The sequence below is a fragment of the Lontra canadensis genome, unplaced genomic scaffold, assembly GCF_010015895.1.
Source record: "Lontra canadensis isolate GAN:19392208 unplaced genomic scaffold, GSC_riverotter_1.0 scaffold50, whole genome shotgun sequence".
In the NCBI taxonomy this organism is placed as follows: Eukaryota; Metazoa; Chordata; class Mammalia; order Carnivora; family Mustelidae; genus Lontra; species Lontra canadensis.
In genome coordinates this window covers 386,687-400,487 of record NW_022631044.1, presented here as the reverse complement: position 1 = coordinate 400,487, position 13,801 = coordinate 386,687, and the positions used below count along the sequence as shown (strand labels likewise).

The window sequence follows — 13,801 nt, the reverse complement described above, 5'->3', positions numbered from 1 at the left end:
GAGGGGTCCGCGGCGCCGTCCTGGGGGTGCTGGGGCCGCTGGGCCGCGCTTCTCCTGGGGTCTGGGTCTTCCAGACTCCCGGCACCGCCCAGTGCACTCTCCCTGCCCCAGGAACCTCTACTGCCCACCTTTAATTCAGACCTCTCCGCCCTAGCCCGACCACTCTGGCTTAGGCCTGCTACCACTCAGGGCAGATCCCGGGGGAGGGGGATGGGGTTCTGTGGGTCAGGAAGAGAGCGGGTGCGCTGCGCTGCTCCTGGGGTATGCGCCACGGTCACTAAGCAGCCTCGTGGGCCTCGCCCTAGGTTGTGCACTCAGCGACCTCCAGCCAAATGCTTGGTCTCCGCCAAGATTGCTTGAGTCGATCCCCTCTCTCTGGGCATCCCTAGGGAACCAGGAAAGCCGGCAGTGATTGCTTTCCCAGGACCCAATTTTGCCCTTGAGGATATCATCGAGGAGAACTTGTCCCCAACACAAATCCCATCCCGGACCTAGAGGGGGAGAAAAGAGGCAGAGAGACAGTGGCCTTCGGGTTTGGTTCCTTTCCACCCACCCCAACCCAATCCTCCACCTCACCCTGAGTCCCACCTCTCAACCCCCCACCCCCACCCTGCCTTGAAATTGGATAGGAGAGAAGCCTAGCTCCCTAGCACTTGAGCATCTAGAGGGGCCTTGGCTTAAGGCCTACCCAGCCAGTGAAGCAGGAACAATCTGCCTGGACTGGAAGGAAGTCCACAGAGCTGCAGGGGGACCCTGAGAGATCAGACATGGTGTTAGGGCTATCAAGCCCATGGCTGAGCTGGGCTTTGGAGGAGGAAAAGGGGAGATGGCATTTCAGGCTGTGGGTAGTACTTGGGCAAAGGCCCAGAGGTGAGCTTGGGCAGGATTGAGCACCAAAGCTATGAGGGACAGTCTGGCTGCAACAGCACAGAAATCAGCATAGCCTGAGGATTCTCCAATAAATGAGGCTGATGGAGACTTTTCTTGACCCCATCCTACTCCTGCTAAGAAAAAGGCATTGAACATTTAATATGAGGAAGGATAATTTGTAGACTTGTCTGGTGGCTTTGGAGGACAAGCAAATTTAATAAGGATTGAGGCAGAATAAGCCACTCAAGTCAAACTACCCTTCTCCCAACATCTTCTCTTCTGTCCCCGACCTCCTGAATTTTTTTCCTCCTCCAGAAAGTCTTCTTTGGTTGAGCAAGTGAGAAATCACTTCTTCTAAGACCTAAATGATAACAGCTTCTATTAGCCAAGTGCCAAGCATCACACTAATCATTTCATGCATATCATTCAATTGTCCTAATAAATCTGTTAAATACGTATTATTATTATTCCTACTTTACAGATGGGGAAGCTAAAGTTCAGAGCCCAGTGAATGGCACAGTCAGGATGTGAACTCAAGTCCATGAACTCTAAAGTCTGCACTTAAACACAGTGCCCTCCTGCTACCCTTTTGCTGTATTAAGCTTACTGGACCCTCCTCCGCCAAAGTACAGTTTCCCCAAATCCACCTGCTTTTGCAGAGAACCAAAAATGTCCATATATTGTCTTGATTCTAACTTTGTCCTGGTGATGTTTGTCCGTCCTCACACTATGCTTCCTATGGATATGCAAAAACAATCCAGGGCATGCCTGTGTATGCCTTTTGTGCATATGTATATGCATGCAGATACATAGCTGTGCATGTGCACACGTGTGCAAGTGTGAGTACACATACAGATGAATACATGCATGTGTACACATGTGGGTAGATGCTGTGCATGTATGAATGTGTCTCAGTGAATGCACGTGTGTGTATGTGTATGTGCATGCACGTGTGGGATGTGCACATGTATACGTACATGCACATATGTGTGTGTGTGTGTGTGCGCGTGTGCGCATGTGTGCTTATGCTACATTTCACAGACAACAGTTCCTGCTTGGTTGTTATGGGAACCACAGTTCTAAAAATGTTAAACTGAATCCCACTCCATGTGGGCCCGAGAAACCAAAAGAGAGAGAACTGAGTGGCAGACACATCTGGGGTCCAGAGCTGAGGTACAGAATCATGCGCTCAGCCAGAATTGGACAGACACAGACCAGCCAGAATTATGGTCCCACTCATGACACCCCCATGGCTTGGAGCAGGACATCAGTCCTGCTTCTGCCCATCTCTCCCTCCTGATCTTTTCTCAGCTTCATGCTCTCCAAACACCTGCTTTCCTTCCTCTTTTCCCCTTCTCCTTTCCCTTCTCCTTTTAGCACTTTAGACCTTTTTTGGGGGGGAACCAATCCACTCAATAATTAAGCACTTAAGGGGCGCCTGGGTGGCTCAGTGGGTTAAAGCCTCTGCCTTCAGCTTGGGTCATGATCCCAGGGTCCTGGGATGGAGCCCCGCATCAGGCTCTCTGCTCAGCGGTGAGCCTGCTTCTCCCCTCCCCTCTCTCTCTGCCTGCCTCTCTGCCTACTTGTGATCTCTGTCAAATAAATAAATAAATAAATAAATAATCAATCTAAAAAAAAAATTAAGCACTTAAATGTGCTGGGGAGTGGGCATGATGATATGGAGCCCGCATATGTGGATCAGATGTGGTCTCTGCTCTTGAAGGAGCTCAAGTGTGGGACAATTTGGATAATACACAAGGGGAGAGGAGAGAGCAAAAGGAGAGAAGACAGAGGATGGAAAATGAATCTGGTTCAGATATGGAAGGCTTTAACTGCAGTGTATATTTTTTTGTAGGAAAGTGGAAGCTGTGGTCATGTTGGGATACAACACCATGAGTGCTTTAGGGAAGCTGTATCAGTAGTGATATGCAATGTGGAGTGGAGGGAGAGAGACCACAGAAAGCAGTTTGGTACAGTACAGGCTTGTCTCAAACGGGGCACAGGAGTTGGGGGGATGAGGGAAGAAATAGCAGGCATTCCAAGTTGCTTTGTCAAAATCTCCCACTTTATCAAGATTCTTAATTACTCTTCCCTGTATCTCTATGATGAAAGTCAAGACTAGAATGACCTTTGTTACTCATGTATGTGTTGAATACTTCCAGTATATTGGAAAGGAAAAAAAGTGGGAACCACTGGCCTGGCATATGGTAAATGCTCAATGTTTGTGGAACGACTAGATATGCAGGAGAAATGCTGGTCTTGGAACTGGAAGGCCCAGGTTCAAGGTCCACTTCAGTCTCTCACTCTCTGTGTGTCCTTAAGAAAATCCTCAGATCTCTGAGGCCTCAGTTTCTTTCTCTATACATAGAGGGGTTAGAAAAGATGTTCTTATAAATTCCTTCCAACTACATGTTATGTGATTCTATGTGATTGTCATATCCATGGTGTTTGTGTATGTGTAGGGAGGGGCATGGACTGAGATGCTGGCAATAGGCACAGAGAAGATAAACATGGAAAATGTTTCACTAAAGGAACCAACATATTCAGGCTTCAGTTTCAATCAGTATTGTGGAATAGATAAACTAAAGACCCTCCTGCTACAGAATATGTGGACTGACTCACAAAATATAACAGACCTCTGAAATGCTTAACCAAAAATGCAATCACGGAGAGAAAATCTATATGGACCAAAACTGGGCGTAGAACTGGGAGACCAAGAAATATAAGCATGGGATGTGCTGTGAGTAACCCCAGGAGGTATGGGGAGGGAGGTTTATTGCTTGCCTATGCTGACCTGGGCCCCATTTGGGGGAGTTCCCTTGAGGATGCATAACTATATGAGTTAGCATTTGAACTCACAACCCCTGTGTGATACAGGAAACCCAGGCAAAGAAATTAACAAAAAGACTGATCTCCATTGGTATTTTTGGGATGTACGGCACAAGCAAACGCAAAATTGCTCAGGAAAAACATACCCTCAACCCAGGCCACAGAGTATTATTGCCAGGTAAATGCCCACTGAAGGTGAACTCACAGCTAAAAATCACACTACATAAAAGGAAACAATGTACCAGGGATGAGAGCAGGTAAGACCCTGAAGATCTTCAGTAAGATCCAACAGTTCTTTTTTTTTTTAAGATTTTATTTATTTACTTGACAGACAGAGATCACAAGTAGGCAGAGAAAGAGGGGGAAGCAGGTTCCCTCCTGAGCAGAGGGCCTGATGCAGGGATAGATCCCAGGACCCTGAGATCACGACCTGAGCTGAAGGCAGAGGCTTAACCCACTGAGCCACCCAGGCACCCTAGTAAGATCCAACAGTTCTGAGTGACAGCCTGGATATAGGAGAAGGAGGGGTCAAGGATGAATCCCACAGAAGAACTATAAGTTATTCAGGTGAGTCTAGGGACCCAAACAAATGATAGTCATCATTAGCAGAAATTGGGTGTATAGATGAATGATACGGTTTTAGACAGTATTTTAAATGACAGTGAGACACCCACACGGAGTTGTTCATTAATCTGACCAAGGAGTTACACCTGGGGCAGATACTTGGGCTGGCTGGCTTAGAAGTCATTTAAGCAGCAGTAATCGCTAAAGGCCTGGAAATGAATGTGCTTTCCAAGACAAGTGTTGAAATAGGGAAGGTGAGAGCTAGGAGCGAAGTCTGAGAAAACACCCTTATTATGAGGGCTAGATGACGAAGAGGAGTAAGTAAGATGAGAGCTCTCTGTCCCTGATTCTGTGGGGGTCTTGGGTTTGGGTAGATTTTCTGATGATTTTATTTAAATTCTTTCCATCTCTGACGTTTACATTCTCTTCCCTCACAATCCCTAGGGGAAGCTCCGGCATATGGAACAATTTCCCTTGGGAATACTATGAGGAGCTTTTCAGCTGGGAGTTCTAGAACTAGGCTGGGCTCTGGTACGAGCAGCATGACTAAATCACTTCTGTGGGGGTCAATTTTCCCGTCTTTGTGATGTTTAGGCCTAGGTGTGTGTTTGAGGACAAGATGGGGCACAATAAAGCTGACGGTACTTGATAGAATGATGTTAAAGAGGGCAAGGGTGACATGGTTAGACACCACCCACCCACAGCCTGTCTGCCCTTCCTTCTTTGTCTAGGTTGTACGGTTTGCAACCAGTTGCTTGAAATCTGGGCCTTTGTGCTCTTCATTACCTTACTCTGCATGGAAAGTGAAGTCAGGTGGTCCATGCCTATAAGTGAGAGGTGTGGTCGCTTAAATAGGAAGCTGATGAAATTCACCATTATCTTTTGTGTCTGTGAATCTACAAGTTACCTATTGTAATGCCTGATGGTCCATCATTTGAGCCTCTTTACAGGGTTAAACATTGCCCTCTGCAGGCTACTCTTAAAATGTTAACTCTTCTAGAAGAGGTAATGTGGAGTCCTTCACCACAAACTGGTCTAGTAAATATGAGATACTCGGATCACATGAAAGCACTTAACACCTGAGGAGAGAAATGGATGGAATTCTCTGACTTGATTATTTTGTCTCTGGTCAACTGAACTGTGGGGTGGAAGGTGAGCATGTCTGACAGTGAAGGGACAAAGAAGCCAAAGGATCCGAAGCCTGGCTGATCTGGCATCACAGGGCTGTAAGGCACTCTTAGCTCAAGAACAGCTCAGCTTGAAGGAGAAAAGAATGAAGCCTGTAGACAGGCCCTATCTTTTCCTTAGCAGAAAGGAATTACAGGGGAGGAGAGAGAGGGTGAACAGCAGACTTCTACTCTTCCAGAGTCTGCTCAAGGTGACCAGAAAAGCTTTTGAGTTGGGAGTTCAGGGAGTAAAGAGGGACCAAGTTGCAACAATTCCCCATCTTCCCCACCTCCCTCCCCAAGCCATGAAGGGTTCACCTGGAAGGAGAGTTAGGGAAAATCGACTATGGCAGGTGCATGGCTGGATGGTAAAGGGGCTGCTGCCACCTAAACAAGATCGTTTGGGAGCAACTAACATGACTGTGAGAATCTGGCAAACACCTTGTGTGGCTTGGCTCTGCCCATCCATGGTCTGGCTGAATGCTGAGTCCCGTTTGGCCCTGACAGCCCCTGTTTCTCATACAGATGCACAGCCACTGGCTGGAGCTTCTGTGATACCTAATACTTCGGTTGTTCACAGACAGCTCTGCCATACTGCAGTCTTCCATTGTCATGGCTACTGCCTGGGTTTCCTCTAGTTCCCGAATCTATCTCACTTCTTGGTAGGAAGCCTTTCCAAAAGCGCTATTAAGGTGAAGTGCCACCATTCTCGGGTTGGTAAAAAAAAAAAAAAAAAAAAAAAAAAAAAAAATTATTGACTTTGGAGCCAGACAGATCTGAGTTTGACCCCGTCACTTACTAGCCGGGTTACCCAGCAAGTTACCTACTTTGCTCCTTCACCTTTGAAATGGAATATATGTTGCTGCATTTAGAATTGTGAAGATTTAGGATCATATATCCCCAAATGTTTAATACCTCAACATCTCAATCACTCTCAAGTTTCAGATAAAACTTTGAGCTCTTAGGTCAGATGTGATTAAATGCATTTGTTAATTCAGTACATATTTATTGAATGCCTAGTATGTGCCACAGTGCCTGACAGTAGCTGCGTAATGATCCCTTTGGCTGAATATCTCCTTTCTCTTCTTGCACATATTCTCCTGGGGGAGTGACTTGGGGGAAAGGGTCAGGAGCTTAGATGGCAGATTCAGTAAGCTTTTAGCACAATAATTTTAATTGCAAAAATAAACAGTTTTGTCAACTGCTCGAGAGTAGCGTCTGCTTTACAAAAATTAACAACAACAAAAGGAAATAACCCCAAAGCAAAACGTTACATCCAATGGCTGCTGGAAACGACATTGCTGTACAAAATCCCGCGCGAGACCGGCTCGGCGCTGCCCCAGCCTGACTCTGGGGGTTCTAATGAGGGGCGTGGGGCGTGCGCCAAGTTAGTTACAAAAGGCTATCTTGAGTCTCATGGAAGTGCCTACTCAGTGGGTGGCCTGAGAGGACTTCTTCAAAGAGCGGCGGACGCGGGAGTCAGCGCCGAGGACCGCAGGAGCTGTCCACGGAGCTGGTGCTGAACGAGGCGTGAACGACGGGCACTTCAAGGGAACTGGAAGCGGGACCAGAGGCAGGCCCCGGGACGTGCCGGAAAAGGGGTGGGTGGGGGGTCGGGCCAGGTCTCCTCTTTCGTGCCGGGCGGCAGCGCCTCAAACTACAAACCCATTTCCCCCTCACAGGGCGGCGAAAGAGAGGCCCAAAGAGTAAAAGCCAAGGCCTTTGAGCCGCTCCTCCGCGCGCGCCTTCTGCTTGAGATGCACCTTGCTGTGCCTTTTCTTCTCATCACTGCGCGCGAAGCGGCGGCCGCACACGTCGCAGGCAAAGGGTTTCTCACCCGTGTGAGTGCGCACGTGGGTGGTAAGGTGGTCGCTTCGGCTGAAGTTGCGGAGGCAGATGCGGCACTGGAAGGGCTTGTGGCCCGTGTGGATGCGCAGGTGGCGGTTGAGCTCGTCGGAGCGCGCAAAGCTGCGCACACAGCTCTCCACTGGGCAAGCAAAGGCCTTGGCGTGAGGCCGCGGGCAGAAGCAGCGCGCGCTGCACTTGCCGCCCCGGCGCCCCTTGCGCCGCGCCTTGGTGGGTGGGAATGGGGTCGGCGGCGGTGGCCCCGGAGGCTCGGCCACGCCACTGCTCCCAGTGATGTCTGCCACCAGAGGTTTCGGGAAGTCCGCCGCGGTGCTGCGAAGGCCCAGGGGAGAAACCTGAGCCTGAGTACCCGCCAGAAACTCTCCACCGTCGCCGCTACTCCCCCCATCCCCACTAGGAGGGGTCAGGAGACCCGGGAGGCCCTCGGCCACCTCTCCTAAGTCACCTGCGGCCAGCGGGAAAGCGTCGTAAGACCCCGTGGGGTAGAGTCTGTTGGCGGGACCGGCCGGCAGCTCCGCCGGGCAGCTGATGGACAGCAGGTCTTCAATCTTGGCCCCCATCGAGGGGAAACGGGCGTCGGGGGCGGCCTGGTAGCCTCCCTGTGACCCACAGCTCCCTGGGGCAGCTGAGAGCAGCTCCCAGGGAGCGTAGGGGCCTTTGAAGGCCGAGGCAGTGTCCAGCGCAGGGGAGGCCGGGGGCGCCCGGAGGCCTGGCTTGACGTCGGGCGGGGAGAGCTGAGGCTCATACAGGCACTGTGAGGGGGCGCCTGCCGAGGGTGAGGCTTCCCAGAACGCCTCTGGGAAGGGGGCAGCGCCCAGATCCGGGGAATAAAGGTCCGGGGGACCCGGCAGCAAGGCGTCGGGGCCTGCGGAAAAAGAGGCGTCCAGCGGAGACCGGGATGCTGCCGCCTCAGGGCCGGGGAAAGGTGCCAGACCCAGGATGCCCGACATGAGGTTGAAGAGTGCCTCCGGGTCGTGCGGGTGTTCGGGTACTGCTTGGATGAAGAAGCTACCGCTGTAGCTGAGGCCAGGAGGGGGCGTGGGTGCAGGCCCCTCCAGGAAGCAGGAATCGGCTAAGTCCCCCCCGGCGCTGCAGCTGCTCAAAGCCCAGCTCAAGAAGTCGCCTGCTGAGGAGGGAGCAGGAATCAGCTCCGGGCACATCAAAGGACGCGCCTCAGAGTCTGCAAGCCCCTACCCCGAAACCCTGGGGGCGCACCGACACATAAAAGGTGCCTTTTGCACATTCTGATCCAGCTGGAGCCCGAATACGCCCAAGACGCACACACAAACATGCACACGAAAACACACGTGCACAGGCAAAAGGACGCCCTGATAAACCCACAGGTTCCTGCGGAGGCGCTGGCGGTACAGAGGGGCTGGGGATGGGGTGCGCACCTCAGGACCCTGGAGCCTCCTACCACCTCTACCCCCCACAGCTCTACAGTCTAGGTCCCTGTCTGTTCTCAGGCACCATGCGCCCCCGCTCTGCGCCGCCGTCTGAGCACCCTCCGCCGCTCTCCTTACCTCCGGGGTAGCCGGCAGTCGCCGGCGCGTCCCGACCGGGCAGCCGGGACAATTCAGTGCTGGGTTCCGCGCAACAGCCCTCGGTGGACTTGACCAGAAGCGCGTCGGGGCCGGAAAACTCGCTAAGGTGAAGCATGGCGCGGCGGCGGCTGCGGGGCGCCGGCGGCCTCGCCCGCTGGGCTTGGCTGCGCGCGGGTGACGGGGAGGCCAGCTGTTGGGGTGCCCTGTGCCTCACACACCCAAGCACCCGGGCTCCTGGCTCCAGGTGCTCACCTTTGGGAAAGGGAACGGGGGTCCGAGGCGCCCTTGCTCGCCGGGACCTGCCTCGGGCGGCGGCTCCTCGCTTCTCCAAAGCGCAGCCGGGCTCCCCCGATCCGCGGCCCCCCCACTTATATAGCAGCGGCCGCGCTGGCTCCGGGCTTCCGACTCCCCGGGCCACTGCCATTTCGGGAGGCCCCGGCCCTGCCGCCGTGACGTAAATGCCCAAACATGGACACAGGATGTGTGCCGGGGACTCCCGAAAAGGAAAGCTCGGCCTGTGACGTCGTCGCCGCCGCCGCCGGGCCCGCGCCGCTGCGTGCGCGCGCGCTCCCTGAGCGTGGAACCCCGTGCGCGCCGGGGCCGCCCGGGCACTAGCTGGGGTGCTGCGCTGCGTGGGGCCCGGCGTTCCCTTAGCGCCCTTCCCGCCTGCAGACAGAGACCCGCGGTGCGCGAGGAAAAGCCCTGTGGGCTTTAGGATTCTACAGTTAGGGATTCGAATCCGCTCTCTGCCACTTAGTACCTATGTCATTTAATTTCCCTGAATGTCAGTTTCCTCACCTGTGAAATGGAGCCATACATATCTCCTTCGTAAGTTTACTGTAAAGAATAATTGGGTTAGAGCGTATTAAATTCTATGGACGAGGACACAGTAAGCTACAGAGATTCTTGCCATTATTCGCTGTTTGCTCCCTCTTGTGTGTTTTTTTGCGTTTTCTTAATATTTTCCCCCTTTTGTTCTAGGAAAAATAACTTAATTCAGTTAAAAAAGACGATAACGCTTGCTACTGATGAGAGAAGTACATTAGTACAGAAGAGTATATTCTAAACTGAAAAGTAAAAGTCTCTTTTTCCTACCCATCTACATCTTGAGGTAGCAACATCTAAGTTTCCCGTGTATTCTTTCAGGAAAAAAAAAACAATGCATATGCGAGCATACACTCTGCCTTGCAATATAATTTCCCCCCATTTATAATAGTTGAGAGATTGCTCCGTGTATGGACATAAGGAGTGGGGCCATTCTTTTCTAAGGCTGCATAGTATTCCATTGTGAGGGAGGTCCATATGTCTGTCCCCTATCCACGAGCATGTAGAAAGCTTCCAACCTCTAGATTTTACCAATGTTGTTGTAATCAACGTTCTTAATTATATAAATGTGAATATATCTGTGGGATAAATTCCAATAAGTGTAGTTCTGGGTTAAGGGTATGTAAAATTTTGATAGGCCACAGGCAAATTGCCCTCCATAGAAATGGGGCCAATTCCTGCTCCTTCCCCCATCACCTTCCAGGTATGAGATGTTTCCACAGATTTTTTTCTGCCTTTGTATAAATGACTTTTACGCTAAGGATGTTGTTGCAGCAACACACAGAGAATCCACAGAATATATTTCTCTGGAATCAGCACCTGGAATGATTGGGCTTCTTATGTGGGGAAAATATCCCTGTGTTAAGGAGGCTGTGCATCTTGGCTGCAGCAGATCAGTTAATTCCAGCAAAGAAGCCTGCCTGCTCTCCTGATCTCATCTCTCTTCCACTGTGGTTTCCGCTCTGTCTTACTTTCTCATTCTCTTTAAAAATCTTTCATTTAATTTTGGGTTTATAGCTTATTTGCCTCCTTTCTGGAACAAAATTAGGGGATTAGATAAATACATGGGATAGCATGTTTTTCTTTACAAAGAGCATCAATTCTTGGGAGCTGGAAAGTGGGGAGGGCAGAGCTGGGGTTCCTTATTTATTTATTTATTTATTTATTTATTTGCCAGCGATTGAGACAGAAAGCACAAGCGGGGGAGCAGCAGACAGAGGGAGAAGCAGGCTTCCCACTGAGCAAGGAGCCCAATGCAGGACTTGATACCAGGGGGATTCCTTTTTCTTTCTCTGTTTTCCTAGGAGTGGAAACAAAGCCACTCAGGGGTGACAGGCTACAGCATGGTTTGCCGTGTATCTCTCAGCCTCCTTTGCGCATTGGTACTCTCCTTTTAGAGAGAGTGCCAAGAATGTCCCAACCCCACCAAATTCTCAGGCCTTTTATCCTGTTTCCAATATCCAAAAATTCATTCATTCATTTTCTCAGCATTCATTCATGCAGTATTCATTCCTTAAGTGCTTACAATAAGGTCCAGAAGATAGATTTTAGTTTTGAGTCTACCAGGACCCTAAGACCCATCTCCATCCCAAGTTGCCCCAACACCACCCTCCAATAACCTTATAAGTATGTTCACAGAATATGTTGTCACATAATCATCTGCAAAACCTGTGCTGATACATTTGCCTTCATCTTCTCCCCATGTCCGGAAATCCTACAAAGCTTTTCAAGAGTCGTGCTTGTGTAGCATGTTCTAACAAATGCCACAGGTGTACTAATTCTATGTCAACTACACATATGTTTGCATGTAGGAAGTGAAGGATCCCAGCACATGTCTGTAAGGATTAAACACACAGAACACTATTTCCATTATACTCTATTTCAGACCTGGGGATTGATTGTAATCCAAATGTATCTCCAAGGCCAGGTGAGCCCACACCAGACACGCAGGGCACACATGTCTCAAATCCATTCTGGCATCTTGCTGCCTGGGAGGGAGAAGGAGTGGAGGGGTTTGGCTAGGCCGGTGTCCAGGGCTCCCCAGGTTGCCCCGTCGGGCCAGATTGGCCAGCCCCAGGTTCCCCATCCCTTCTGCTGTTCTTCCCTCTGCCACAGCATTCCTCCTCCTTCTTAGTCATAGATAATTCCCCTACTCCTTTGGCAAGTTCCCAGGCCTTTGCTGCTCTCTGCCAAGGGCTATTGGTCTAGGTCTGTGTTAAGACAAGTGTCCAAGTCATTGCAACTTCTTCTTGTTACAGGCCAGACCTTTGGGCAAAGCTGCAGAGGGAAGAATGAGAAGGAGAGGAAATGGGGAACACAGCTTGTGTTCTGGGTGTGGGCTGAACCACTCACCTTCACTGGACACACATACACACACTCTCCCATGTGGGGTGGTTACCTCTGGAGGGTAATTGCATCTGCATTTGGTTCCTTGAGGAGGAGGAAGGACTATAAAGAGAAAGGGCCTTTGTAGCTCTTCCCAGCTCAGTCCCTCTTATCCCTAAATTTTAATATCTCTAAAAGAGATTCTGGGCCCAGATAGAATAAAGGTCTTTGGGAGGGGATGGAAGAAAGAGGAACTTAGACCCATGAGTTCAATTTTAATTCACACTTTAAATATAAAAACACAAGCAGGAAGGAAAAAAAGGGAAATCATACACTTTGAGCACTTTACAAACAGATCATTTAATCATCCCAAAACTCTATGGAATAAGGAATTGGAGACCTCTTTCACAGATGAAAAAACAGACTAGATAAAGTTAAATAACTTGCTCAAGACCTAGCTTTAAAATAAAAAAAAAAGATTTGGTTTATTCTTTTTCTTTCTTTTTAAAATTTTATTTATTTATTTGACAGAGGGAGAGCACAAGCAGGGGGAATGACAGGCAGAGGGAGAGGGAGAAGCAGGCGGAGCCTGATGTGTGAATTGATCCCAAGACCCTGGGATCATGACGTGAGCCAAAGGCAGATGCTTCACCAACTGAGCCACCCAGGTGCCCCTAAGTACCACACTTCTATTCAGTGGTAGGACTGAGAGTCAAGCCCAGTCTAGTCTACTCCACAAGATAATTGAAAAGATTACTCATTTTACAAAAGGATTCATTCTAGGATGGCCTAGGTGGAGGTTCTTCTTCCAGCTTTTCAAGTAGAGTATGAGGTACAAATTCGATCTGGCTGGTGTCCTTCCCTGCAAGTATTCCCTGGAGTGGCCCCCTTGGGTAGAAACACTGTGGGTTACATCAGATATGTGTTAAGGAGGAACACATGCAAGGTCCTTGGGAATTACTGTGGAAGTTGGTGGTGGTGGGAGTGTGTGTGTGCATGTGTTTGTGCATGTGGCCTTGGGGAGGATGAGAGGAAATTTCTAATTTCCATGGGAAAATGTTGGGGAAGGAAAGTTTACCTTCTGGACAAGCACGGAACAGACAATTACTGAATGAATGAATGAATGAATGGAAAAATTCATTCATCAAACGTTCATTGAGCACTGCGCAGGCCCTTGGGACAATGATGCAGACAGATGCTGCAGTGGGAAAGACTGGAAACTCTGGATCCAGGGCAGGAGGAGGGAGAAGAGGGGAATGGGGAGGAGTAAGCCTCCATTTTCTCTCTTCTGGGAAGGGCCCACCCCCTGTCATCATTCTGATAATGCTACTGCCCCCTCCTCCACCCCCCACCTTGATCTTTCTGCTCTAAATATCATTGTGTTCAAATAATAGTGTATATATTTAAAAAGACTCCAAGAAGACAGCTGCCTCAGAGTATTAATCATGAAGAGGCCAGCACTCAGTCTCCATGGCGACTCCTGACAGAGCTGAGGAGCAGCTCCACGTCCCACTTCCTGGGGCCATGGAGATGCGGGGGACACAGTATCCCGGTGCACGCTTCTCTTTCCTCTCTGCCTCTCCTTTCTTCCTCCTTCCTCCCCTTTCTTCTCTCCCCACCCTGCCTCTCCATTCACTCCCTTTTTCTCTTCCTAAAGGATTTATTTAAAAGCAAGGACAGAAGCAGGATCTAGCTATCAGACTAACAGGGAACAAGGCCAATGAGGCTGCAGCAGAGATGAAATTTGCCTCCAATTACCACCTCTGGAGAACACAACTCCCCTCCCCAGGCACCCCTCCTTCCGCCACAGCG

The 13,801-nt window shown here is 50.1% G+C and overlaps 1 protein-coding gene across 2 annotated transcripts; it reads right to left on the bottom strand.

Moving 5' to 3' along the window:
* Window positions 1–6,580: 6,580 nt before the first annotated feature.
* EGR4 (early growth response 4) lies at window positions 6,581–9,242 on the bottom strand. 2 transcript variants are annotated; one of them, XM_032873635.1, is made up of 2 exons: window positions 8,819–9,242; window positions 6,581–8,421 (listed from the first exon to the last, which is right to left on the bottom strand). In XM_032873635.1, exons 1-2 carry the CDS (start codon window positions 8,952–8,954, stop codon window positions 7,106–7,108), a joined length of 1,452 nt encoding a protein of 483 aa, XP_032729526.1. In that variant the 5' UTR covers window positions 8,955–9,242; the 3' UTR covers window positions 6,581–7,105. The 2 variants fall into 2 exon arrangements, with proteins under 2 accessions (XP_032729526.1, XP_032729527.1); XM_032873636.1 differs by having other exon boundaries at window positions 6,581–8,418; window positions 8,819–9,010.
* Between the last annotated feature and the right edge of the window lie 4,559 nt (window positions 9,243–13,801).